At 39.7% G+C, this 26,336-nt stretch overlaps 1 protein-coding gene across 1 annotated transcript in view; it reads right to left on the bottom strand.

The window, feature by feature from the left end:
• SPTLC3 (serine palmitoyltransferase long chain base subunit 3) overlaps positions 1–16,247 on the bottom strand; it is an 86,853-nt gene extending 70,606 nt beyond the window's left edge. The window contains exon 1 of the mRNA XM_005238601.3: positions 15,909–16,247. Within this exon, the coding sequence (XP_005238658.2) occupies positions 15,909–16,019 (111 nt within the window). The 5' untranslated portion in view covers positions 16,020–16,247. The remainder of the gene's footprint in view (positions 1–15,908) is intronic.
• Positions 16,248–26,336: the final 10,089 nt, after the last annotated feature.

Genomic DNA, 26,336 nt, shown 5'->3' with positions numbered 1-26,336 from the left:
CAGAAGATTTCTCATCAGACTTGGTAACTCTGTCTGTTGTCATGATCTCGTAGTAAAGCTGTTTCTTATTCCAGGAAGGTATAGTTGGCAAATCTGATTGCCAACATGTTTGATTACAAACATGATTGATGCCCATCTTTCCTGAAATACTATGTTTCAAACCCTGCACGAGTCCTGTGGGAAATGGCTGGTTTTTAGGGCCACACACCAAGTGAGCCTGTAGCACAGCCACTAATGGAACACACTGTGCAACAGTGGCTAAATGCGCCTTGAAATGTTAGCCATAAGCCAGGAACATGCGGGGGGTTGGAAGAAAAAAAGATAAGAATAAGCAGCAAACAGTGAAATCCGTAAACAAATTCTTGTCTGTGAAGCACGGTGCTTACTTACTGAGAAGCGTAAGGGTGTGGAGACATTTTGATTAGCTTTCCCAGCAAAACATGACTCAAAATAATAAGAAAAATACCCCCCCCCCCCAATCGTCCTCTGCCAGTATTTTAGACTACATGTTTAAAGCAGAAGCTTCCCTTGGATATGTGGTTATAAGCTCTTTAACAAGCTTTCCACACTATTCAAGTTATTCTATGGGTAGCCCTGAAAAACAAAATATTCTAACTGTGATCACCTAAATCTCAAGGAAGAAGTAGTGAAAGCTCTCTAAAATGCCTACCCACTAATGTTCAGCCCAAGCTTACAGAAACTACCTGTCATTGAGAGGTTTGCATCCGTTCCATTTCTGTCTTTATGCTGGTGCTCCAAAATACAGCTCCCACTGGAATACCATTGCTGAGTAGGTGAAATACTTGATCAAAAGTAGGTGAACTGAAATCATGCAGCCTTTGTGGAACAGGTAAACACCAGCCAGATGACAACAATGAGTTTGAATCTGCTCACCTTTGAACCAGTGTCATCTAAAGATGAAGAACTGATGCGTGACTGAATTAGAATTGAATTACTGCAAACCCACAAGTATAACAATTAACTTGAATTCAGGCTTAATCTGTAGATAGACTGGTAGAAATGTCCCATGAGAAATGAGACCAAGATACACTTTTCTATCTTGACTTACTATCTGCAACTAGAACAAGAGACAGGTCAACTGCTTTACACAATACTGATAAAAAAATCACTGATATTTGACAAAGTGGGAAGACATTGATGAAAACCCCTGTGAATGAAGGTACACTTAATAGATAGATACCTCTCCTACGTGTACCAAGTATTTTACAAGAGGAGGACAGAATAATAATAAAATCTTTATCTCAGGAAGTTTACAGACTAAATACATTCCAGAGAAATGCAATTGCAGGATATGCACCGTGCAGAAATGAGTTAGAGCAGAAGTAAACAGAGTACTGTGAACTCTGGGAATAATAAATTATGGGCTTCTACATGTGTTTCATGTTGACTGCCTTTGGTGTCAAATAAAGCAACACACTGACAAAAACTTCCTTCTTATTTGGAATGCAGACCAAACCTTTCTACTGCAGATTCTCCAGCGTACTGGAGGAATGGGTTCCTGCACACTGCAGGAACACACACTGCAGCTTCTCTTTCAACAGTGAATGTGCAGAACCTGTTTCCTGTTCCCAGCTGCTTACTTTAAGGAAAGAGTGGATGATATGCCTTTGTCAAGTCTGACTGAAAATGGCTTACTAGCTCACAAGCTGTTAAGGATCTGACAGAGAGTATCACTAAATAAGTCTTGTTGTTATAGGGAACGAGGCCAAAACCAACCAAGATTGCAGAATGCTACTATGCTGAAAGAACAAACTATATAAGTGGTTTTTGTTTTCCCCTCATACAATACTCCCCGAACTACACACATTTTTGACACCTGTAAAATTTTCAGCAGGGAATAAAAATAAGCATGCCTACCTGATGTTTTAAGAATCTGCATAACTTGTCATTGAATTAATTTTTATTTCCTGTAAATGTTAACATCTTTATAACAAAATCACAGGATTACAATGCCTTGTTTCTCATCAAGTACATACTTAAACAGTCAAAAAAGCCTAAGTCTCTGATAATAATACTGACAAAATTGAATAAAGATATGCTTCGCTTCACTTATATGAACCCATGTAATTCTCAGCCCACATACGAGACAAGTTTTCAAAAGTTCTCCAGATACCTCCACTGAATCACAGGTATAAAAAACTACTAATAGTACCTTATCTCTGCTAGTTTTAAAATATTTTCCATCTATTGATGGAAAAATCTGATTCTTACCTTCTGATTTGCTTGATTTGATTATGCCATGCTGAAAGCATAAAGAAGTTCATATTAACATTTTCAAAAGCATCAATTAATTGATACTTTGGGTTAGGGGTAAGATGGAAGCAGACAGAGCTCCATTTCTGATCTGTTATGCTTGGTAATGCTGTCTTGTTCATTATTAGCAGAGAGTCTGTTGACTTTCACTCTTGCATAACCTCCAGAGGTGGATCTCTAATGCAAAAGCCACAGTGATTTCTTTACCAAATCAAAGAGGTGATGACAGGACTTCCTTTATGTAGTAAGACAATAAAGGCAAGAGATTTCTCATTACAACAGAAACTGAGGAAGAACCAAGACATTAATGAACTGCAGAGAAAAGCTTGTTGGAAATGGACAGGTGAACCTGTGTACTTGGGAAGACATTGTACATGGAGGAAGATGGAAGGCTCTTGTAGACATCACGTTAGGCTGAGAACTGCTGCTGTAACAAGTCCTCTGCTAGGCTTCTATACTGAGCACCAGTGCCCAAGGGCCAGGATTTTGGGGCCAGCTTGCTCAGCTATCCATCCTTACAACAGACATACAAAAAAAGCAGTTTCCTTGCAGCCCTTCTTGATCCTATATATCTCTGGTTAACAAGTCACCTTTTTGATTTCTTTGCCTTTAACTGATGAGCAAGAGGTGTGAAGGGGCCAATTAATTCCTTTTCAGGGATGCAATAAATTACACCTTTCCTGTGACAAAAGTTTAAGCAAAGATGAAACCGGATTTTATTAAAGCTATTCTACAGTTCCCCAAGTACATCTGTCTCAGGACACAAAATTACTCATAATTTTTTTGCAAGCACATAGCATATCCAACATTTCACACAACTGCATGTCAATATATCAATTCTAATAATATACATCTGAAAATAAAGATGGAATACAAAATTAATAAGCTTTCTATCCCTTGAAAATGTGTAGATTTTATGAACAAGCAATTAGACAGCATATTCAACAGCATACTTGTCACAGAATGAAAACCAAAAATACTACCATTTTTCTTTAAAAGGTGTAGATTTTGGCAAACACTTATTTCTGTCTTGGAATCTATATTTGTTGCTGCTTAGTTATGGGTAAGAATTAGGTTTTGGAAACAAAGGTTGTGAGTTCAACTTGAACAGACACTGTTAAGAAATGTATTGAAAGCCAAAAATTACATAGACAAGTTCAACCCACGTGGGTTTCTTCCTAGATTATTCGATAAAGCACTTTTGTATTTCTCAACCTGGGATGAAACTGGAATACACACACACAGCAGAATCTACTTTGTAACACCCCTTATATATTCACCCACGGATACACCAATCCTATACTTAAAGGCTTATAAAAATCTCACTATTGGTTCTCTTATAACCTAAAGCAAGTGAAAAGAAACAGAGGATGATGGCCTATGGGTAAAGAACGATTGTGATTAGAAGAAAAAGGGGTGGAGAGTGCATCAAAACAGTTTGAACAGGGTTTGTTTCCTTTGTGATCAAAACAAAACCACAAAAAATGAAGAAGATTTCTGCCTTCAGGATTAACACACCCTGGTACCTGCTAGAACCTCCCAAACAATCTTACCGCCCACATATGCAAACAAAAAAGCTGTTTATGTAACAATGATGCAAGGAAAAAATTGTACAGGAAAGCAATGCCTTACATAAAGAAAACAGGACTGCAAGAGACATGCAGACACACATTTTTGTGCCCAAGACAAAGCAAAATGTTGCCTTTGAGCATGCCTGATATCAAGATTTGCTGGAAGTTCAAAAGCTCAAACTCATGAACTTACATGACTATGATCTTAAAAAGATGGGAAAATATATTGATTTTTCAAATGCTTTCTTAGACCATGAATTACCTTCAACAAAGGTCTATTTGCTTTGAATAGTTTCATTGTTTGGTGTTGATATCTGTGTAATACCTGAAACTTTGAGGCTGATCAGCAGGTGACCTGAATAGGAGATATATTTGATCAGATCACAGGGCTGGGATTCTTTCAGCTGACAATGAGGTATGATGTGACAAGCACGGGTGATTTTAAATTGATTTCTCAAGTTATATTCCCTGGCCTCCAAGCTTCCCATATAAATCACTACAGTCACTGACCCATGGCTGCTAGGACTGGGTGGAAACATCCGTAACCTGCCCTCTTCAGGCAGTGGCTTGAGTGATATTTACAGATGTCCTCTACAACAGTGTGCACAAATGCCTGATGGCAGCTACCTTTACCTTCAAGAAGTGCAACCTGGGGGGCACAGTGGAAGAAATGGTCCTTTTAGAATACGAACACAAAGTTTTGTGGAGACACAAGGAATGGACAGGAACCTGAAGTACAAGGACAGGCTGAGGCACTCTCCTGAAGAGCAGCCTCAGGAAGCTCAAGAAGATTAGCCAAGCTGAAGTCTCAGATAGCTGCAAGTGAGTCACAGAGAGGGATGTATGGCAGCCCTTCAGACCATATGAATCATCAGCAGCATCAGGGAAGAAGAAACTCAAATGGAAGTTCATGGAGGAAGCAGAGTGCAGCATGATGTCAGCTGAAATGGTTACGAGTCTCAGCTCCTTGACACAAATATGACACTCCATATTCCTGTCGCTAAGTGAATAAATCCTCACTTCTTGGTAGGTTGAGTAGGAAAACCACATTTTTCGGAAGAGAGGGAAATGACAGAGCACATGCCAAAGCCTGTGCTTGGCCAAGTAAATGAAGGAAAGGATACAGCTGAATAATTTCCAAAAAGACTGAGATGATCAGAAGAACAGACAAGGCTTTGCTGTGTTACACCTACACTGGAGGTTCTCAGAGAAATTCAGAATACTCCAGGATGGAGAAAGTCACTTGGCCACAACAGGATAAATGTTACTTTGTGCTGAAGACATGGGTGTGCATAGATGGTATCTGCCCTGGAAATTCAGGTCTTCACCTCACAGTTTTATACCAAAGGTATCTCATCGAAGGCTCTAGCTATCTGACTGAATCAATACACCCTAAAACATGAAATGCTCCAGATCCTCCTCAGTTTGGCTCACAATACTGCTGGTTCCTGCTGCCTGCTCTTTTTCTAAATGGCACTTTTCTTCCCAATTCAGCATCCATCCCATAATGACAACTCTCTCAGACCATAGTCTCACAAAACCTCTGGCTTGGTTGCTTTCTGAAAGTGTTTTCTGTGGAAAAATTAGCTGCCAGGAAGGGCAGAAGTTCTCTGGCTGAGCCACTGGTTGTTGTAGGGAAATTTAATTTCCTGTTTTGCTGGTTAATCCCACAGTCCTAGCCGTAACAAGAGTTAATGTTCTTTAAAAAGAAATTAAAAACAATAATCCATGAGAGAGTTCATACAGCAGAAACAGACCTGCATATTGTGATAAATTAAGGGATCTTTATGGTTGTCTAGTAGCCTGTAAAACAGTATTTGAATTGCCACTGCACATTTGCAAACAGCAGACTGTGAGAGGCAGCATGATGTTAACCATTATTCTGGCAAAAAGTCACGTTTTACAGAGACTGTGGGAAAATAACGGACGTTTGGTAAAGAGAATTATAAACATCCTCAAGTGACCTGCAGCTGAGGTGTAGAAAAACACCTATATCTTACTAATTGTTGTTTAGCTTTGTGTGTTGGACAAGTAGAACATCTGTGCTTCAATAACACAGGCCTGCGATAGACTTAGAGGCATCCTATCAAACATGCTTGAGATTCCTGCCCTGCTGTGGGAAAGATCAAAGCACAGTGGCAAACTGTGCCTGCACGAATCCCTGAAATACCAGTGAAAACAGCAGGTCTGGTGATCATCTAACATGGACCAAGCCCCATGGTGCCTGTGTCCCCACTTGTGTGCGCCTCTGCCTGGGTGCTGCTTTGGGGATGCCCCAGTGAGGTAATGAAAATAAAATTACTCTCTGCCCCTCATCCATGGTTTTGTGGTTGTTCTTGTATCAGCTCACATGTCTGGCAGGATCCAGGAACAGCCATGACATAGCTGGCAAAAAAACTGGGGACTGGGGAGGCCACAACAGTGACCCCCTGTATTCCGAGATGGCCCAGTACTGAGCGCTGGACCCCTGTGGCTACTTCTCTAGCTACATGGGTTCTTCTGGAAGCATGCCTGAAATAGATAACAGGGCAGTGATCACCTCCCAGACAACTGAAATGGCCAAAGTTAGCACCTACGCAAAAATGCCAACTGACCCTGGCCCCACTGCCAACTCTGCACCCACCGTCCACCCCCACCTACCTGGGGTATAGGCTAGACAAGGTACTACCTGGCAAATACCAAAACAGCAGAAATGAAGGTTTGGCAGGTCCCCCAAAATTGCTACCACTGTAGCCTCTTACTGTGAGGGGGATCTACGTCCCTGTGTTCCTTTAACTCTAAAGTAGTGGTCTGGGGGGATTTAATATGTTTTACCTCTGGTGGGTACTGAAGCTGAGGTTACTGTATTGCACAGTAATATTAAGAATCCACATCACAGATCTGTGGATTGGGGGAAAATCTGACATCTGCCCTCTGAACACTAAGGTTATCTTAACAATAGGAAATGCCACTCCATTTACTGTGACAGTGTTAATTGTCCCAATTAAAGAATATATCTTGGGTATTTATATGTTGGCAGGAGAAGCAGTAGAAACTTTAAATGGTTGCTTCTGCTTAAGACTTCACAAGTGGGATTTGCTATTCCATCTATAACCATTTTGTGTGGATTCCCAAAGTGCTGCCTCTGCCTGCCAAGGTGATAACTGTAAAACAATACCATAATCCAGGAGGTGAGGGGGAAGGAAATTACTCAAACCATTCAGGCACTTCAGCAAATGGGAATCATTAAGGAAACCATGACTGCTTTTAATAATCCTATTTGGCCTGTTCAAAGACCAGATGGCACATGGAGAACAACTATAGATTATACGTTGAATAAAGTTACTCCCCCACTTGCAGTTATGGTTCCAGACATAGTTACTCTTATAGAAAAAAAAAAATCAGCAAAAAATTACAGCCCTGGAAGGTGGTGATAGATCTTGCTAATGCTTTCTTTTTGATAGTCATTATATATTTACAAAGCATGTGCACCTAATTGTATTATTTGTACACAGCTTTATTTAAGGGCATTACATAGGCCATGGGAAAAGATAAAACAGTGTCAGTGGGCCTTGAATACCTGGCATGTTGATTACATCATCCCCCGGCCCCTGTTGAGGGGGTGGCAATATATATTCACTGCTTTGAATATACTGTCAGGACTGTTTATTGCTAACCTCACCAAATATGCTAATTAACATAACACTATTGAAGCATTAGAACAACTCATTCATCAGTATAGACCTCCTCACCAAGTACAGTGACCAAGGAACACATTTTATTGGACATAACGTTGAAGATTGCGCTCACGGGCTAGGAATAGGTTAGACATTCCACACTGACTGCCATCTCCAACCTAATGGCTTGATTAAAAGCATGAATGGGATGTTGAAGGAACAATTTAAAAAGTTAACCAGTACTAAAATTTATAACATGAGTTCATGTCTTACTGAAACAGGTTTTTTGTTAAACAGCTGGAATATCCATAATCAAACACCCTATGATCATATTACAACACTTCCCTTACAAAACATGGTGAGGGCTGAAATTCTTCCAGATGGTCTCTCTCCCAAAATATTAACTAAAGGGGAAATGGAATTATTTACACCAACAGATTACATGGTGGGACCATGACCTATTAGTCTAGATGTGAAGATTCATATAATAAGCCCTGAGAATGCTGTATGTTCTGTACCCCAGTTTCTCTTATTTTACATCCTCTATCGATATCAGATGCTCGGGAGGGATTTCGCGTATCTTCAATGCATACCTATGCCTATATATCTAGAGGGGATAGCACTGGAACGGTGTTACTGGTGTCACAAACCCTACATCAAATTGAAGTTTAATCTAAAAAAGTGCAAGCCATAGCTCTTCAATACGTGTGGGCAATTACCCCACATCAGGTTATCAAATCCAGAGTGATATTAGCTGAAGGAGTATTACTGAGCTGAAATACGTATTATTGGAAGAAGATGACATTCCTGTTTTCCTCCCTTATCACAGATTGGCTCATCATGCTTTGTAGTCTTACACTACAGGCACATGCTCTGGAAGCATTTCTGCGAGATCAACATGTAAATGGTTGTGGTTGGCCTCTACTGTAACTAAGTCATCCGCCTTTAGTACTGAGAGGATTTACAGCTGCAGATCTTTTGACAATGTGTTTCATTGGCATGCCAATCCCAGTAGCTGTATTACAGAATTATGCTATGCCAAGTGCTTTTCATATTGATGTTCCTTGTTGTTATTTTTTCTGAGTAGGTAATGGCTGTACACCAAGAAACATTACAAAATTGGTTGGTGGTGAACTATCTCCTTCTTTGACATCACTACCCCAATTTTAAAGGCACATGTTGCTTCAACACAACTGATGAATCAGTCAGTGTAGAGGATGACATTCAACATCTCCAGGACTTAATGCATCAAATGAAACAATCTACTGGTGGTGCCTGGCTGGCTGGGTGGGTTAATTCCCTGACAGGACAAGTGGAACACCTGATTCAAAGCATTATTGTACAGATATGTTCCTTCCTTTTTCCACATGTATTTATTACTTGCCTCTAAATTACTCTGCCTTATACCCCAGAGGAACAAACAAACACCTCCAACTTTGCCAGCATCAGCAGAAGTGGTCCGTTGAGTGACGGGGTGGAATGTGGGAAAGTAACAGAAGTTTGATAAGGAGGATTATAAACGTCCTCAAGTGACCTGCAGCTGAGGTGTAGAAAAACACCTATATCTTACTAATTGTTGTTTAGCTTTGTGTGTTGGACAAGTAGAACATCTGTGCTTCAATAACACAGGCCTGCGATAGACTTAGAGGCATCCTATCAAACATGCTTGAGATTCCTGCCCTGCTGTGGGAAAGATCAAAGCACAGTGGCAAACTGTGCCTGCACGAATCCCTGAAATACCAGTGAAAACAGCAGGTCTGGTGATCATCTAACATGGACCAAGCCCCATGGTGCCTGTGTCCCCACTTGTGTGCGCCTCTGCCTGGGTGCTGCTTTGGGGATGCCCCAGTGAGGTAATGAAAATAAAATTACTCTCTGCCCCTCATCCATGGTTTTGTGGTTGTAACTGCATTCTGCCTGCACTAGCTCACACCGAGACCCAGACAGTCCCTAAACAGCCGTTATCTTACCATTCTGCCCATTATATTAATGAACTTGCTTCTGCAATGGAACACAGCCAGCTATGTCCTTCGCTGACAGAGCAGGCAGAAAATACATATTACCTTATTTGTTTCTGAAAGCTAGACTTCCACTTACATCTTACAAAGGTAATTAATTCTCATGCTGTAGGGACATAAGTAGACAGACAATGGAACTAGTCACTTCATCGGCTTTCTTTTACTGGTTACTTCTGTTGAGCAAGAATAAGCTGCTTGCCAGGTACTTGCCCACAGAAGCCCTTCTGCAGTTCTGCATCAATTCTGTCCATTTTTAGATCACTGCAGCGGACTCTCGCCAGAGAAATGCTGCCTCCTTACACTAAAGGGTCACAGACTCACTTCAATGTCTGAGTTTACACAATGACCGGATGGACCCTCAGCTGGCCTCTGGTTCATCCTCACATTCAAAGGCAAGTCAACACCAAATTCCCAGCAGGGTGCTTGGGGTTTTGTCCTGAAAGCCTGCATGATGGAGACTCCAGAGCAACATGTCCCAGTGCTGTTATCTGCATCTTCCTTTTCTGCTCCCCCCATACATGAAACCTCTCCAGCCTCCAGGAAAAGTATGAACCATTAACCACTACCTTTTGAGCCCAATGATCTAGCCAGTTATTAGCCCATATAGTAGTCTACCCATTGAGAGAGACCGTAATGTCCCAAGTAGCATATGAGGATAGTATGGCTAAAGCTGAGGTAGATGACATCTATCACTCTCCCCTCCTTCACAAATCTAGTCACTTCATCATAGAAGACAATCAGTCAGTCAAACATAGTTTATCTTTGGTACATCCCTGTTTGCTATTTCAAATCACTTTCCTCTCTGTGCCCCAAGAAACAACCTTTGCTAGAAATGATCTGTCTTTTAAAAACAGGCGGAACGTTTGCCTATCTTAAGTTATCAGGGATCTTCTTTGAATATCCATGACCTTTCAAAGATGATAGTGTGTGATGTCACTGTGACATCAGCCAGCACACTTGGGTGCCTCCCTTGTCATCCCATGCATTTGTATGGGCTGAGATTTCTCAAGAGCTCCACGACTCAGTCCTCTTCCCCTACCGGCAGCCTGATGACACAGAGGCTTGAAAGATACTGTTGGTGAAAACGGAGGCAAAGAAAGTACGGAATACCTCAGCTTTACCCATGTCTGCAGTCACTAGGTCACCTATTCCCTTCAGCAATGGGCCGCATTTTCCATGTTTATTAGTTTACTGCTAATGCAGCAGTAAAAGCTCTTTTTGCTTCTCTTGATGTCCCTTGCAAATGTCTACTGCAAATGAGCTTTGGCTTTCCTAATACCATCCATACATGCCCCTGCAATGTTTCAAAACTCCTCTTTCTTAGCCCATTCCTGCTTCTACCTCTTGTATACTGCTTTTTTTGCACTAGAGTTCAACCGTGGGTTATCTGGTTAGCTAAGCCAGTCTCCTGATACATTTACTTGTTTTCACATGTACAGGAATGAGCTGTTCTTGTGCTAAGAGGACCTGACATGCTAGGTTTTTCAAACCAAACCAAATTAATACATGCCATTTTTGTCAGGGCTTAAACTCCCAAAATTTAATTATATGAATTCAAGGATTTCCAGGTGTTAACAGGGTAGTGACTCCAGCCTTGCTGGAAACTTTTTGTGCTATGTGAAAAATCTCTAACCTTGCATGTAAAGTCTCGTGCAACACACTTAAAGAATTGCTATGAGAGTCATTGACTGTTAACATGTGCCTACACACTGGTCACATCTCAGTTTGCAGAAAGAAGTCTTCAACATTTCCTGCTTCCAATGCATTGAGCTCATCACATAGCAGGGTAGATGACAGAAACAAGGGTGTGGATCTAAGACCTGTGATTATTAGCTGAGACTGCTGGTGCAAAGCAACGAATTTCTGGGGCTCGAAACCAAGGAGAAGAGAAGGCAGGAACCGAGGATGAGGAGGTCATGTTTGTGGTACAACTGAAACAACAGGTGCAGTAATTGGTAAAGAACTCTGACTGGAAACCAATTCTCAGTATCTTCCTTTTGTCACTACAGCTATGAAACCCAGAGGGCTTAGGGGGATTGCACCTTCCACTAGTATGTGCACAATAGAACAGGTCCAAAAGGTTGTGCTGCAGGTGAAAAAGGCTGGGCCAACAAAACCTCCTTTCAGTTTGTTTTTACCCAAAGCAACATCAAAAAAGGAAGATAATTCAGAAAAAAAGACCCTACTACGTTGATAGATCATTATGGTTGCACAGCTGAGGCTGCAAGCATTTGGAAAGGTAGTAGTCTGATCAGCGTTAACAGTCACTCCTTGCTCTTCTCTTATCAATAAACCTTATCGCACAACTCTAATTGTAGGAATTAGCTTACTATATTTCCCCACAGGACTCATTAACATTTATATTGAGTTAGTATAAATAGGACATTTTGGATGCAAACTACTGTAAAAGCACATGAAGAAGTGCTGTGTGTATATATATATATGAGAGGACAGAGCACAAAGAAATTCCAGGGGGCGTTTACAACATAGAAGATTCCTACAAGAACAGTTGCATGGCAAACTCCTTTCATGACTCTTTTTAAACAGTCAATGTTTTCGTTAAGATCTTCACTGAGGAGTAAGTGACATTGTAGTGCAGAACGGAGAGGAAGAAAAGCAGGGGAGCCAAAAGCATGGAAGGGACTGAAACTGACTGCTGGAGTATTGAATAAATAGTGCAGTAGAACAGTTAGGATAAGGTTCAGATGTCCCAGGACAAAGGGTAAATATAATCAGCTTCTGAATGTAGAGACCCCAAATGCTGGAGGCTATCATACTTCTGGGCTATCAAATAAGAGGGGCAGGTGTTACTGGGTTTGATCTCATTCTGGGCTCTTTTTTGCTTTCTGAAAGGAGCTTGAAAGCCCTGCAAAAGGCTGAAGTCTTGTTCACTGCAAGTTTCTTCCAAGCTACTGCCATTCTTAGTGCAGGATAGAAAAAAAAAAAAAAAAGAAAAAAAAAAAGAAATTGCAGGTAGCTTTATACTGCCTTGCAGGCTCACTAACGCACTCAAAGAAATGATCTAAGAAATAAAACTGTTACATGTGTACTGTAGGAAAAACATATTTCCACTGGAGAGACATAATTATTGTTTTAAAACTTAAATGTACCCTACGATTAACACACAATCAACAGCAGTATAACAGCAAAAGTAACCATCACTAGGAAAATAACCTTCTCCTGGCTACTACTGTCACATAAATAAATAGGTTAGCTCATGAATTGTGCTTTGGATAAAGGCAAGTCCAGGCTACAGGTTCAGGAGGAACACCCAGCATGTGCCTGTGTTATAAGCACTAACGAAGTGGAAGACATGGCCCACAACCCACCTTCCAAAGCTTAGGTCTTACTTTGGCCCAACTTCCAATGAATGCAAGGATGCAGCATGGTTGTGGAGACATGGTTAGGCCTGGTGTTCATTATTACATGGGAGTCTGTGCTATCAGCTAGAGTTAAGTCAGACTTAAAATAATCATAGAAGCTATTCAAACATGTAGTCCCACTCAAAAGTAATATAACTTTTTCCCCAAAGCAACAGCTTCTTTTCTGGTAGGATGCTTCACTGCTTCTTTATCACTTAACTATCCCCTTTCCTGGTATACCACAGATTGCTAGAAGTAAAGAAGACCTCACTACTCCCCCACATTTGATCATCCAACCCATTAAAGAAAATCCTTTCTTCAGAAACCTGGATTTTTTGCTATATCAGAATCACTTCTCTATTTCTGCCATGCACATACAGACACACAAAATGTTCTTACATCATTAAGATGCAAAACACATTATTCCTGAGCCCGTGTTTTCAAAAGCACTGTTTCCAAAGCCAGCATTTCCTGAAGCTAGTGCTTCCTGTGGGCTCTCAAGAAAATAAAAAAGGAAAAAAAAAAAAAAAAAGGTTTATAAAGCAGATTTCTGCAAAGCCTGATGTTCCAGTCAGTCAGTTGTGTGCAACTATTGCTACATATTCCTGGCTTAGAAGCCTTCACTGTGCCATGCCCTCGCTGTAACCTCTGCACCACCAGTTGCCTTTCTCAAATCAGAACACATCTCCCTCCTTGCAAAGTAACACAGTTGTAACTAACCCCAAGAGTTTCAGAACTGCCACAAGTCTCAGGTGCTAGAACCAGCCTCATCAGGCACATCCCCTGAATATTCAAGCACTATATTTCCCCTCCTACTTAAGGTCTTTAAAGGCAATTTACTAAATAGGCAGTGAAATACATGCATGTGTGTCCATGTCCCAGTGTCCTTGTGCGTGTGTCAGAGTGTTAGGGGAAACCAGGGCAACATGGAGAATGTGCAGAAGAGGAGGAAGGGAGGAAGATTACTAGAATCGTGACAAACATGGGTATCGTTTCTGCACAAGCTTCCTTGAGCACCCAGCTGCCATATTCCCTGCTCCTCACATCCCTGCTATAAAGTGAGAAGCACACATCAGTGAGGTGTTGCAAATATAAACACACTGGAAGACTGTGGGAGTTTGCACACCTACAAGCAGTAAGCCGTGTAAACAGAGCAGGTAGGAAGGGACAGTATCTGTTCGTGTAAAATAGGATAAAGCATAAGTACTGAACAGGGTGAGGCAGCTGAGGCGGGGAAACAGACCAGACAGGATTGGGAAGATTCCTACCAGGGATGAGATTCCTGGTTCATACAGGACTCTAGTCTGTTATTGTTTCCTTCTTTTCCAATCTGTGTTTGAAACAGGAAGACAGGGGAACTGGTATGTAATTCGGAACACAGTACTAGACCCGGATTTACCAAATCTGCCTTTGATAAGCTTCATGAACTTTCTAAGGCTTTACTTCCTCAGCCATGGATGATATTTACCAGTGGTTCAGTGCCTCTTTCACACATCACATGGCAGGGTAAAACTCCCTCTCCAGCCATACAGTGCTTGTAAGACTTTACTAATCTAGCAGGTATATCTGCTAACATTTCCTTCATTTCTTTCTCACCCTTTTCAGGTTAATATTTATTTCCTCTTTGCTCACCCCTCAGCAGTATTCTACTTTATGTTTCTAGCCATGTCTTTCCTATTAAGGAAGAAAACCTAATTAATCCCCTCCTGGGAGTCTACTGCTTTCAAAACTGCTCATTTGCAGCAGCTTAACAATAACTGAATGGCAAGGTTTAGCCCTTGAAATTTGCCACTTAAGCTGAAAGCAAAGATTTCAGACATCATTGTGGCAAATAGCTAATATATAAAATGGTGAGAAGACATATGTGATACGTAAAAGGATGCTAGATTAGGTTCCTGGAAGCAAATACCAGGAAAGGCCTTTTCAATCATTGCACAAGCTTTTTTGCTTTCCTCATCCTACACAAGCCAATGATTGGGAAACACCATACCAAGGGAGACACCTAAAGCCAGACAATCATCAAGCATGACACTGGGCGTGCCTTCATTAGTGTGTTAGGTGTGTAAGAGCTCCATTTAGAGAAAGATATAAGATAGCAGTTTATTTGTAAAACAGTGGAGCTCTCTCCATCTAAAGCTTTTAACAAGGATGGTCAGGTGAGTGCTCAGGCTCCAAAAGCAACTTCCTCCATCCCCCTCTCACCATCACACTGTGCTGTAAAGCCAGCCTTTTTCTAGTCACTACAAGATTTTTATTAGTGACCACATCAACATCTAGAATTAGGACACTTCAAGACAGACAGTATGTTCCCAGTCAGGACAGGTATCGCAGACAGACCACATTTAAGATTTGGGCTTTTTTTGGCAAAAGCATACCTTCGGTTTTGTGGTTCATTCTTTAGGATGCTACATGCCAACTGTTCCACAAAACATTCACATAAATGAGAAGTGCTGGTTTCAAAGAGAACAGCTTGAGAAAATAGTAAGTAAACTGACTTGTATTTTCAGAAGTACAAGGCTGGAGAGTAGACATCAGTAAAGTGCAGGCATCAGTTAAACCAACCTTGCAGTAATGTAAACATCAAGAAAAGACAGCTTCCCTGCCTAAATGTTTTTTGGGTTATACTTGTACGGCAATAAATCACACTCTAAAAACCACTCCACACATGCTTTAAGTTGATAAAACAGCTTTCCACTAGTGATTAATACATCGCAAAGTTGACTTCACCATCAGTTAATCTTTAGAAGGAAACAATTACATTTCAGTGTGCATGTGTTTGTTGTGTTTGATATGAACTAGAAGCCAGTTAGTCCACAGGACCGACATTCACAACGCTCACAACAGTTCAGGATGATAGAGAAAAAGCAGCGACAGGTCCTAAGACCACAAAATCTGACACACAAGCCTAATCCATACAACCTATTCAATGGAGACTAAGACCGCCATAAAACTAGCTTAATAAGTAATGTTGCAACTACCTATTTGTTTTCAATATTGAGGCAATTAAGGTAAACTATTACACCTTACCTTCATTCCTTTTGTAATTCCATTTTTCTTATAGATTCCACTTTTTAAGAGGTTATTCTGTTTCTGATGATGATGTAGATGTCCATTGCAGACTGCACTGGGATTAGCCATCTGTTTAAATTAGTCAGATTCTCAGTTCTTAAGGGTGTCTTGGGTCTTTCAACTGTAAAAAAGACAGTGGGACGAGCAGATAAAGTTCTTGGTTAAGGCCTGAAAGGTATCCAACTGGTCTGTCAGGATTTTCCAGGATGAGAGGAGGAACTATCTTTTGCAATATCTTAGAAACTTAAAACTTTTTCTTTCATACACCTTCAGCCCCAGCAAGCTAGAACGTGAAATACATAGCAGGAGGTGTGCTATTAAAATCTCTGAAAAATACTGCTCGTTGCCGACTATTGTATGAATGCAGCTTCTATGAGTCAACAAGGCTGCTGCAGCTATCAAGAAGTGGGTGGATTCAGAGGCGGGGACACTTAAAGACATATTACCTCTTAAACATCTCCCAGTGAGGAACATCACATTTTTTTTCTCCTTATTACACTCAACATAGAGCTACGTTACTCCATTTAGAGTAGAATAATAAAATGTTTTGAAAATTTAAACAGAGTAATCTTTTAAATTACATGGTTCATCTTGCTAAGAGTATACTGGTTGAAAAAAGTAGTATTTTGCTGAGTAGAACAGAACTTTTTTTTTCTTCTTTTTTTTTAATAAATATTTTCTTATATAGGTAACAGACATGACAGACATGATATTAACCAGGAAATGGAAAGCATTTTAGTATTAGAATGAAATTTTATCTAGAGGTAGAAATAATATATTTGTCCCTATCCTACAGGTGTGTGCACAGGTGTTTACTAGTGTGAACTGTCCCTTTAAACTCAGTTTAGCCAGTAATAGGATAAATGGCATGCTATTACAATTAATGAGAAACAGATTTTTATAAAGTTGATTAATTTAGTTTTAAAACAAAACAGGTTTTAGTCACATGTGAAAGTATTAGGCAGGACTAACATACAACCTTGCCTTTAAGACAAGAGTTTTTTGACTGTGGAAGTACTCATATATATTGTCTTTCCTGAACCAAATTCTCATATTTCAGATTTCAGTGGCAAAACATAAAAGTATAAGCATCTCTGGCAGCATTTCATAGAATCTCTTCCTCCCCAAAAAATTAAAATTAATGTGGAGACAGATTAAAGGAAAACTGAATTATAATATCCATTTTGAAAAACAGTAAGGACGAAAGGCAGGGAGAAAAAAGATACTCGGACTGTTTTAATTAGAAAAAATTCTGTGTCATCCTGGCAAGGAAATGCAAATGATACAGAAAAAGCAGCCTAGAACTTGAATATGTGGAATGCAGGAGATGTTAAATGAACCACTGCAAAAATATACTGGGAAACACATTGCATTTGTTTTGAAAAATTGTTTTAGACATGTATAGAACTGCTAAAATGTATTTTGTCCTTTGAAGTGATTTGGAAAGTAGAATATCTTCAACATGTTGGAAAACTTTCAGTCTCTACCTAAGAGAGACCTGAACTGAACTGTGTTTAAAACAAACATCCGTGCCTCTCTCCTTTTGCATTTCACCTCATTTCATACCACCCAGTGGTCTGCAGACCCCCATTAAGATCTGTAAAAAAACACCATGATAGACTATAGAGTAGCACAACTGGAAAAGCAGTCCACCTCTAACTAGGTTTGAGTTCTATATCCTTGGAAAGAAGCCTTTTACTTGCATATTTCAATTAATAAGACAGTAGTCATTTTGGTCAAGAAAATATCTCCTTAAACAACTAAAATGACACAGAAACATTAAAACACCGCTTCACAGTTACACCAGATTCACTATCAGAACTCAGATTTCGTAGGTTTTTTCTTTGTTGTGTTTTTCCTAGGCAAGAATGCCTCATTTCTATATGACTTGGTCTTCTTTAGGTTTCATTAAGGCATCTGTAGGGATAACTCAATTACAGACTAATTGTGAATATGTAAGGATAAGACAAATTGTTGGTCATGATAAGTGGCTTGGAGTTCATATTCACAAGGAGAACACTGAGATGAGGACAAGCCATAAGCATGCAGTAAAAATGGTCAGTAATACTTCCCTGCATATCTACCACCTATGGTACCGTGATAAATGGAACAAGATAATGTAGAGCATGCTCTCTGCATCTAGCAACCCCCTTTCACCAAGAAGCATTCTTCATTTGGGAATTATTTCTTTGATTGTCACAGCATATCAAACATCTGTAAAATATATCATCTGCTCAGTCAGTTACTGATCACCTTGACCCTGTTGTGATAAAAGACAAGAAGACTTACCAGAGTAATGTTCTTCCCCTTAACAGCTTCCAGTGTCTCAGCCAGCACTTCAGCCAGGTTCCTGTCAATAGACTCAGCACCTTCCAGGGCACAATATGATATAATTACCATCTCACGTGTGTCTTATTCTTTTATTTTCAATCATGTTTATGAAAGAGTGGAATCTCTGATTAGATAACATTTCAGATGATGAAACTTCTGTCTCTAGCCCCTGGCTGTAAGCCTAAACTTGTTATTGATTTCAAGGCCCATGAAACACTGGTGCCCTTACATCAGTAAAATAGTGAATTAAATAGGCTATATTAATTTTAGTTTTCAATGTCTCTAACATTTAAGATCAGAAACAAGCAGCACTTAAAAAAGAGACTACATTTAAACATGAATTTAAATCAGCAATTTTAAAAACCTTAGAGAACAGCTGTCCTTTTGGATTGCTTTTAACCATGCTCTAAAAGCCATAGCCCACAAAACAAATACCACTAGGAGCTGAGTAAAATCCCTGCTCCGATTCCATTCAGAGCAAATGATTCATAGAACGGCTAAGTCTGGCCAAATACACACAGATGATCTGTAAACAGGATGTGGTATTTCTCCTGCAGAAGAAAAAGAAGGTTGAATTGTGCCTTTCAGAACTCCATCTTACTCAAAGCCATCTGTTATTCAGGCTTCGATATCCATTATCTATCATGCTACCAATTAGCTGCACCTAAATCTATTACTCAAAAATAAGAGAATCTATGCTGCCTGGACACTGGAGGAAGGACTCAATAACTGTGTCCTTTGCAACACCAAAACTGCAAACAGCAATACCCTGTCTCTTTTTACCATTCTGGGAAATGGGAGGAGAAATTTTACTATGCTAACCGTACAAGAACTGTGTGTATTTAACTGCAGGGGACTCCAATCCTACAAAGGTCATATGTGTTTCACTTTTAGTGGCTTGAGTGCTGGTCAGAAGTAACACTGTTAACCATCATACACTGGCAAGAAGTCAGTGAATTTCTAAGTTTACTAGCAGACCACACATTGTGTTCTACATAGATGCTAGTAAAGTTTTTAAGACTTGGCTGCATTTACTATAAATTTGTAAGAAAACAACCAATGAATTCTCAGGAACTAGGTTTTATTCCTTGCTTTGTCATTATCATGTTAACACCATTGGGTGTTTGCTGACTCACCCCTTCAAATCAGGATAAAGTGTTTAAATCCTTTGTAAATGCTCTGAGACAAATCGCTGAGGAGCGTGGTACAGAAATGAAGTAAAATATATACAGTTAATTAGATGAAGTTTAACAACACAGTGAAGACAATAGGAAGGGGTAGGGTTCTGACTAAGCAGTCTCTCAGTATTTGAAGAAAATTTTCTGCTGTGCACTACCATTCTTACACAGGATAGGTTAGAAGCTTGACCTCTTCAGATGCACTCAAGAAACGGGGACAAAACCATCTAACCTACCATTAGAATTTTGGCTCATTCACACCATATAGTGTCATTATAGTGGCCACAGGGTTCCCATTTATAATAGCACTACTGGATTACCTATCAATAAAAAAAGTATGTGTTGCAAGAAGGTGTGAGAGTTGACCCCCAGAAAACCGTAATGTCATTAGCCAGAAGGATTTTTCACAGGATTCCTGCTAATCCCAGAGAACGGTTAGTTATGGCATCATTGTGAAATGGTCTTGCAATCCGGTTGCAAGATCTTGATAATTACAGTTCACAACAGATGCAAATTTACATGCCACATGAAACAATAAGGATCTACACAAGGACACCTGCTAGTTTTATGCTTATTTTCGCTGGACAGACACCAATGTCAAATAGGAACTGAAAAAAACTGGGAGCCTAACTATTACTTCATTAAAAGTCAGGGTTCTACTAATATTTAAATCAGCTGCAGAGCATGTCCCAAGTAGTGGAGTACACAGTTAAAAAGCCTTCTTGCTCTCCCAAACACTTCTCTTACAATGTAAGTCCACCTTTATAAATTCTATGTACTACTGATGACCTATTCTCTGATTAGGATCCCAGTATTATGTTTGGTACCTGTGGACACATGGATATTGGAGAGAATTCCTACTTCAGATCTGTAAATGACTTACAATATATAGCAACACCAATGAGGCTAAAATAAATAAAAAAATAGGGAGACACCATAACAACAAAGCAACAGCAAGTATCAGGTATCAGCTGGCCAGTCATCTCCCTGGGTATCTTTCCGGATTCCTCCAGACTTCACCAGCACTGGCTGTAGGCTAAACTTCCCAAACACTCACATGGAAGAACCCCTAATCCACGTTTGCTGCTTTAAAACCTATCTAGCCATACTATATGTGAGAATGAGTAGGGATAATAGCCTACACCTGGGCGTAAACCTGCACACCAATGTTGATGGATCCCCTCAAGTGCCCTTGCACAACTGCTCCTTGAAGGATATACAAACTGCTTTGAAATTGGTCAGGAACTGATCCTAGAGCATCTCAGAACCAAGACCTATGGCACAGGCAGACACATGCAACCAGCATTGCAACAGAGAGACAAGGTACAACAGGCAGCGCTCCTCCAGCTCTGGCGGGTCCATGTGACATTTGCAAAGCCCTGGGTTGGCATGGCTGCCTTTCTCCACCTCTGCATTTTGGGAGCTGGGGGGGAGAGAAGGGCACAAAGAAGCTCCCCAGGGGTGAGTTAGAGGGGACTATGTACTCTGAGTTACGTCTGATATTAATAGCTGGGAAGATCAGCCACAGCAAAAATTTGCACATTTTAGAGCTTTGCTGGATCGTATGAAATTCTAGGACAGAAGCTGTAAGACCTCCAGAATAGGAGGGTCCTGACAACAAGGTAATCTTGCCCCACTTGTAAAAAATAAATTTCCTTGAATCGACTGCAAAATGCTCACACTCAGGCAGGAAAAGCACAGCCAGAGGTGTGGGCACAAGTGCAAGAAGACATGTCTAGCTGTGAAAGCTGAGCTAGCCCTAGGAACCAAGGGCCAGCGGAGCAGGCAAGGACTTGGAGGGTGCACTTTGACATGTTTCAAGCTGTTGCACCACAGCCTGTTTTTGGACCCAATTCTTGAACAGACAGATTAGACTTATACAGTCATTTCATCGTTTGCTATGAAAATCTTTCTGGGTGAAGCAAGAATAGCAGTTTGGCAATTTCATCCTGTCAGCATATACAAATGACTACTGTGTGCTAGAAAGCAACAGTATTTTTCCCCTACTTGAGAAAACTTATTTAACTTCTGCTCTACAAGTCATCATGAGCTTTCCTCAACATTGCTTCTGTTCTAAGGGACATGGAGGTTGCCATTCTGCTGGCAGAGATCCTTCCTTTACACCTCAGACTGCGACTAAATCTTAAAAGGGATGGAGGCCTCTTTAAGGGCCAGTGGATGGAGAAGTGTTGCTTCGTAGCTTGAAATGTGACTCCAGGCTTCTGAGCTGCATTGGTTTTCCCTAAGAGACTGTTTTAGACAATTCTCTCTGGCTTGTGAACTACCAGAGTGCAAGAACTTCTTAGGGATTATGGATGTAGGTACCCAAGGAAAAAAAGCCTATTGTGCAATTTTTCAGTCTTTACACATGGATTCACACATTTGAGGGGTCTATAAAAAACTGAAAATTTCATTTGGTACACTATGTTGCATTCTATGCAACTGTCTTGCATCAAAAAAATGTCAACTGATTTCTTTTTTGTCCAAATGAATGGGCCTTGAAAATTTGTTATTTAGTTTAGTGATAGCCCAGATGGATTTGTTGATTTTTAATCACAGAGGTGGGAGATCACTGACCTACTTTCAGGCTCATACCTCAGAGTGGCACAATAACATGATTCTGTGGGAAGTCACACATTCACAGGTGCACAGAGAGCATGTCTACAAAAAAAAAAAATACATAATTCCACATTTTTTCAAGCGGTTAGCACGTTTGTCACCCTGCTGCCGCCACTTCCCCCCCCTTGCCCTGATTACCTGTCTCTAAAAGGAAAAAACCCAACCTGTAAGCCAGCCTCCCCGAATCCAGCAATCCAGCTCTGGGCAGTTCAGAAGAGGTGTCACCTTTAAAACTTGACGCACCTCATTAACCCTCTCCAGCTCTTTCTTTGATGGGTGACCCAAGAGAAACTCTTGGGAAACAGCATGAAGCAGGCAGAGTCTTGATCTTTTACATTTTCCATCTGAATTTCATCTGTATTGCTTTATCATCACAATCTATTGTTTCTCTTTCCTTCCTTTCAACAGATTTTTGTGGATAGGCTCTTGGTAACGCACAAAGAGCTTTTGGCCTTCATCCATTCTGCTTTCCCACAAAATTGTCAGTGGGCTTAGAAAAAAACCTCACAAACAAACAAAGAGCAGCCACTGAAAATTTTGAGAATTCATATTGGATGGCACTAATAAAAAAGTGTTTCCATGGGTATAAGGAAAGGGAAAGACTTTCATTTATGATCACACAGTAGCAGCAAAGCAGTGATGTATGTGAGTATTTATTGGGAATCAAAGTTTACTTTGATGTGAGTAAAGTTACGGTACTAGGCAGAGTGTGAAATCTACACAGCAGACAGCCATAAATCGATACACCCATTGAAAAGATGTGGATAACTAGACACCCTGCATGGACACTTGTTACACCACTCAGGCTGGCAGTTCCATATGCTGTCAAAAAATTTCCCTCAGGCTTATAACTCCTATGAAGACAGGGGTGAATTCAGTTTAACAACTTGATTACACTAACTACGTTCATGAAGGGATCAGAAAACATTTTAAAAACAAATGACTCTCTTATCTCAGAAACTGTTGGCTTAAGGGACAGAAAAGAATTGCCAGTGAAAGAAAAAAATTTTTGACAAAACTGTTACTTAGAGAGGGATGAAGTGCTAGTAATTTAAATGAAGATATGTTTCTAGTAATTGTTTTGAGGAGAAAGTAGAGAGTTTCCTCACACCTACATGACAGTATGTGTTTTCGAAGGGAAGCTTAAACGTTGCTGACTAGAGCAGATGGTCTATTTATATTAGTTGCACACCCCTGGCATAGAACACAGAATCATTTAGGTTGGAAAAGACCTTTGAGATCATCAAGTCCAACCGTTAACCCAGGACTTCCAAGCCCATCACTAAACCATGTCCCTAAGCACCATATCCACACATTTTTTTAAACACCTCCAGGGATGGTGATTGACCACCTCACTGGGCAGCCTGTTCCAATGCTTGACCACCCTTTCAGTGAATTTTTTTTTCCTAATATATTCCTACCAGCTTTATGTCTTTTGTTTCAGATTTCTCGTAGGTTTCTCATTTTTCATATGAAACATAATGGAGCTCCAATTGTACCTCCAAGTGCTTTTAGAACACTGGAAATAAATTATATTTTCTTGAAAAGCAGAATAAACCACAGCAGAAAATTTTGCTCTTTGATATCAGTACACACAGTACTAGGTGTGTGCAGTAGTGGACAGCACTGCATGAATTGCCAGACCATCATTGATAACAAAGGCACCCTCAATCATAGTGGATGCATCTAAAAACCCTATACTGAACATGGTATGCATAAAATGTCTCATTTTAATGTTGCATTCTATTAAACACTCCTTGGATGCACTTAGTGTTAATGTTCCAGTGCTACAGGGAGATTTATTGAAACCTTAATGTACATTTCTCTGAGCAAAAAAAATGGCTAAAAGGAGATGCATGAACTAAGTGCAGCTGTTTTACTCATTTGAGTTACGCACACTATTGTATGTCTGAATGCCAGATCATCCTGTTGTTGGATAGGAAGATCTCTGCTTAGGTGTCAAATTCTTTCTGTCATTTTTGCTTTCACCGCTTTAATATGTAGTTAAAGACAAACACAACATATTTCTTGCTACTCACAGATGTTGTTCCCTCCTTGACTAGGGTTGAAGTCTTATTCTACTCTTGCACTATAATAATACAATATTTAAGTCAATACATGTCAGCAGAGTAATAGTAGTATGAATAAATTACCAGTTGACAGACATCTTCAATTTCTAATGATTTTTTAATCCTAACTTGTGTTGTGTCAGCAACTAGCATAAGTTTTGGTGGCCTTTTGAAAAATACTTTAGATTATTAAATCCACAGATAATTTATTATAGGCTAGTAAAAGATAACAGACTGGCATATTATAACCAGACCTAAGCTTAATGTATCAGCATGCACATGACTTTGGATGTCATTCTTGAAGTATATAAGGAAGCCACACATTTCAAATCTTCGGTTTATATTCCAGAGTCATTCATCATGAAAACTGCTATTCAGGCTAAGGTTTAGATAAAATTAATAAACCATTATCTGCTTTTTTCCTGTTTATAATCAGTAGTACACATATTAAATAACCTAAGTCTGCGTTAGCTCAGCTATGTAAATAAAAGGGGCTATAAGCTTTGAGCTGATAAAAAACCCCACTAGGTTTTCAGGTAGCCAAGTTTCTACTAGTTAATCAGATGTATTATGTTATCAAGGAAAAGCATCATGGTTCAGGATAACTTGGTTACCATGATTAGTATTTTGGGGTGTCTTGGCATGTGATCGTCATCGATATTTTTGGAGATCAATTAATGTTGTAGGGCTGTGCTCCTTTTTAGATCTATTAAATCTTAGGCCAAGGTCTTCTGCTGTTTGGCTGTCACTACTGTTATTTTCATAGTCTTTTCTGTTTTTCTTTAGTGTCTATAAGCTGAAAATTAAATTGTAATACCCTTTGTATGGTCTAAAAAGTTTGCATATAACCGCTGATTTTGGATATCTCTGTTGAGAAATGAGGCTTCTAAATTAGTTTCTATTTTCCTTTTGTTTATTCTGCCATAAAAAGAAAATCCTCAAACTACATGTACTCTGTATTAACAGTCTACCATCATCATAATGTGATCTACTGGAAATTCAATCACAGTTGCACTTTCCTCTGAAAATACTTAATTAGCTTTACCATTTTCAATTGTTATGTAGATTACAAAATTATTTTATCATTGTTTTCATGATTTACTGGATACAGTCAATATCAGGTATTGAAACACCATGAAATAAATTTAAAATAATAATGGTTTAAGACCTTCTCCTTTCTAAAACTTTTGGATGCATTTGAGTCATATTTTCAAATACTAATGCAAAATCTTTTGTTGTTATTGAAAGCTAGGAATCTCTCTTGACAGAAAGTTAAGTTTTAACAGCCCCAAATCACCATAGTTAGAAACACAGGCTTTGCTGCAATATTCTCAAAGCGTTTGCAGGGGAGAAGGAATTTTTCTGACTTCTTAATTTCAAAGAATTCTGCTAACTCCTGAGTGCAGAGAGTTGCTGGTACAAACATTTTTCTAAGAACTTTTCAGATGGACATATAGAACTCATGTCAGGTAATAAAAGGAAGCACAGAACAAGCTACTCTGCTTGTAAGGAAAAAGCATCAGAAACTACCTTGGCTTCAAATCCCTAAACTTTCATATTTTGGGAACTATTCATACTCTTAGCACAAGAATCACAGGTTTACCTTTTTCCACTCACTGTACAGAATAGTCTTCTAGCAAATAGCCTCAACACTGCTAGAGCAGTCAAGAGTAAAACAGCTGAACAGTTTACCATTTGTAAAGGGGGTGGAGTTTATCCACATATCACTTTCCAATCTGGATAAAACAGTTAATTTTACTCACTTTTACTTACCAAGCAAGTAATTTTGCTGATTTTATTTTTAAATATACCACTGTGAATATTCCTACTCCTTCCAAACTATAAATATACCCCTGACCAAAACTATGTGTTCACCAAGGCACAGAAGAAACCTCATAAAGATTCATACTAATAAATATCTTACACTGAAAACTTGTATTTGGTGTTCTATAACAGCCTGTTCTGCAGGCCTGAGAAGAAAAAGTCCAGCAGGTTTCTACTTTCGTGGAACAAACAACAAAATCTGTTTTTCTTTAGTTACAAATCCTGCATCTCCTTGTTCTTTAATGATATACAATAAGACAACAGGAAAATGGTTGCAAGCCATGAGCATATAAATATACTGTCCCCCTGGTTTCCTGAGCAATATTACTGGAACTTGTTCTCTGACATCTCATCCAGATGTCAAT

The sequence above is a fragment of the Falco peregrinus genome, chromosome 11 (assembly GCF_023634155.1).
Source record: "Falco peregrinus isolate bFalPer1 chromosome 11, bFalPer1.pri, whole genome shotgun sequence".
Lineage (NCBI taxonomy): Eukaryota > Metazoa > Chordata > Aves > Falconiformes > Falconidae > Falco > Falco peregrinus.
This window is presented reverse-complemented; position numbering and strand designations above follow the sequence as displayed.